The sequence below is a fragment of the Rhagoletis pomonella genome, unplaced genomic scaffold, assembly GCF_013731165.1.
Source record: "Rhagoletis pomonella isolate Grant_MI unplaced genomic scaffold, Rhpom_1.0 Rhpom_scaffold_09317, whole genome shotgun sequence".
NCBI classification, from domain to species: domain Eukaryota; kingdom Metazoa; phylum Arthropoda; class Insecta; order Diptera; family Tephritidae; genus Rhagoletis; species Rhagoletis pomonella.
In genome coordinates, this window is record NW_023467845.1 from 3,060 (window position 1) to 6,329 (window position 3,270).

General features: G+C 34.3%; 1 protein-coding gene across 1 annotated transcript; it reads right to left on the bottom strand.

Moving 5' to 3' along the window:
- Window positions 1-1,379: 1,379 nt before the first annotated feature.
- On the bottom strand, window positions 1,380-2,505 carry LOC118756216 (hybrid signal transduction histidine kinase F-like; the record flags this gene model as incomplete). The annotated part of the gene is made up of 2 exons (XM_036490989.1): window positions 1,380-1,605; window positions 1,723-2,505. Coding segments are annotated over 2 exons (1,009 nt in total), but the record flags the coding sequence as incomplete, so codon positions are not given.
- Between the last annotated feature and the right edge of the window lie 765 nt (window positions 2,506-3,270).

Here is a 3,270-nt window from a genome sequence, read left to right on the forward strand (position 1 = left end):
CTTTCGCTGAGCATTTGTGCCCTAAAAACGTTATTTCGGGCCTGAGAAAATTGCATTTTTTTGGGTTTAGTTTTAAATTGAATTTTCGACAAGTTTCGAAAACTTTAGCTAAATTTTTAATGTGATGTGCTTTGCTACAGCCTATGAAAATAATGTCATCTACATATAAAAATGCTACGTTCGGTGGAATACCAGAAAAAGCTATACTCATCATTCGTGAGAATGAGTTGGGTGCTATACTTAAACCGAATGGCAATACTTTCCAACGATATGCTCCACGGTCTGTACTAAAAGAAGTTATATCACGTGAATCTTCATGTAAGGGGATTTGGTGAAATCCAGAAAAAAGATCTAAAGTAGAAAAATATTTAGCTCTGCCAAGATTGTCCAAAATATCGTCGACTCGTGCGAGAGGAAATTTATCCGCAATAAGTTTTTTATTGACTGCGCGGAAATCAACGCACATACGATATGCTTTTTGACCATTAGTAGACTTTTTAGGAACCAAAATTAGAGGACTATTGTAATTGGAATAACTTCCTTCAATTAAATCGTTATCTAGTAATTTATTAACTTGGCGAGTTATCTCTTCACGTTGGGAATATGGGAGACGATAATTTTTTACATATACCGGGTCAGTGTCAGTCAACCTAAGTTTCTGTTCATAAAAATTGTTAAATGTCATTTTGTCGTTGTCAAGAGCGAAAATGTCGGCATATTTTATGCAAAGGTCAAGTAAATTGCTGTTAGCTTCTGTAGGGATTTGGTTTTTTAAAATATTTATTAATTCGTTCGTTCGGGGGTCTTCTGTCTTGGTCTTATTAATTGAGTAAACGTGATAGTCGGAAAGTTTTTCAGTCCGAATATTTACATTCTTTACATGTTTTACTTCATCTGTGGTATTTATAATTTTAATAATTGGGTTACCGCTATTAACTATGCATCTTGCTGTGAATACACCGTGTTCAACTTCCTGCGATTCTACAAAAAGTGGATCCGGCGAATTGCCAAAATTGAAAATTCGATAACGCATTTGTTACTTTTTAGAAAATCTTTACCCAGTATACCATTAGATGGTATGTTAAAATCATCGCTTACTACATGTAACGTATGTTTAATGTAAAAATCAGTAAAAGTCAAGATTATGGTAATTGTACCTAACGTAGAAACTGTATCAGAAGTGACACCGGTAATGTGAATTATATCGTTCGTATTTATAGAAAAATGTTTATCACTGCTAGAAAATTTGATTAAATAAATGTCGGCTTGCGTGTCGACTAAAAACGTACAAAATTTGTTTGAACCATTAATTCGCAATTCAATAAAATCAGAGTAATTTAGATTTAGACAGTATATGCCTTTTGTTGAAAAAGAATTATTTAGTTGTCCATTTCTTCCGCCCTCAGTGTTCGCTCCTGAGGGGCGTGGGCGTTTAAAGCGCGCACATTAGCATTACTGCGTGAATTTGGACGTCTATTACTATTATTGTTGCTGTTATTGTTTCGATTGTTGTTTGATGACCGATTCCTATTATTGTTGAAATTGTTACCGTTATGCCTTGAACCGTTATTGCTGTACCTACTGTTATCAGCGTTATTATTGTACCTATTGAAATTTGAGTTGTTTTGTTTGAAATTGTTATTGTTGTACCTATTAAAATTGTACCCTCTGAAACTACCTCTAAAGCTATTTGGCCTATTTACTCGTGATCGAAACGCTAACACTTGGCGCTCTTTCACTTGATTATTTTGTTCGACTATCATTTTTGCCACTACGTCCTTTGAATCACTGAAGGTAGTTGACGATAAAATTGATTTGACCAAATCCGACCGAGTATTGAGTCTACAAACGTTTACTGTTTGCTCGACTGCCATTTCATGAGCCTTAGACTGTGTCATACCTTCAATGATCAAAGAGCGCTCTAAAGCATCCGAAAGCTCCTCGACACGCTTAGCAAATTCCGTATAATTGTTGTTTATGACATGCAAAGATGCTATTTTCCCAGCTACAACTTTCGAGTTGTCTGGCTTTATTCTATTTCTCAACGCATCTTTTATTTGCCCAACTGAACTAACTTCTGTTGGAATTGCTTCACGTGCCTTGCCTTCGAGTTTCGATTTCAAAAATGATATAAAAGTCGTATTTAAGTTTTCATCCGCAAAATCTTCAATTAAATTAATTTTGTCTATAAACGATTCAAGTGCTAGCGGATCTCCATTGTAATTTTCCCTAATGATTGAGGCACAAAGACTAATAAACGATTTTTTCTGTTCAGGGGTAGCTATGTCTAAAAATTCTTGAAAAAATTTAGAAATATTTGGTGAACTGGTAGCTGTTGACGGCTCGTCGGATATTGTTAGCAGATCTTTAAAGGATGGAAGTGAAGTACTTCTTTTAAGACTGAATTGTACCGAAGCTTCTGACTTGGCGTCACTAAATTCTTCTTCTGACTCAGAGTCAGCTAAGTCTGATTGGCAAATTAGCGATAAGCTATCAGGTGGAATCCTAACGCGACAATTCAGTTTATTAAAGCACTTTGCTAACTGTTCCTTGCAACGAGCTAATTTAACTTGGACTTCTTTGAGATTACAGGTATGGGCCGAACTATTACCAATAACTAGTAATAAAATATTATTATAAGCTGTGATAAGCGAATATTTGTATTCGTTTAATTTTTTCGCATTCGAAGACAACGGCCTATTTTTTAAAATGCGTTTCGTAATCTTATCAAAATCTGCTTTATATACTTTAAATTGTTTATCGAATTCGCTCATAACCGGCTAATCTCAAAAAGTGGAAACCCAACATGTACGAAAACAAGCTATCGTATAAAAAATAAAAAGAAATTGAATTATGAAAAATACTTATGTTTTTCTTCAGTAGGTCATCGGCTGAAAAATCGCATGCAACAAGGGGTTTTCATGCAGTTGGGATATCGGGGATTTCGTGCAGTTCACATGCAAGGCAAAAGAGTTTAATTTGTTTTTGAAACGTTTTAATGTATGTTTTTAATAAGAATTTATCGAATATAAACGGTTTTATTACACATGTACATCGGTATATGGGTTTGTAATCTTTTAATAAACTCCAGGAAGTTATATTTTGGTAAAAAAAGTATTTAAGAAAGAAAATCGATGTAATCGATAAGCATCCGCAAACAGTGCTAAGTCACTTAAAGCTAGTAATGTTATATTGTTGAGAAGAACGTCACTTATACCTAGGTGGATACATGGATCAAATTTCTTTATTGAAAATTCACTTTTTGAAAAA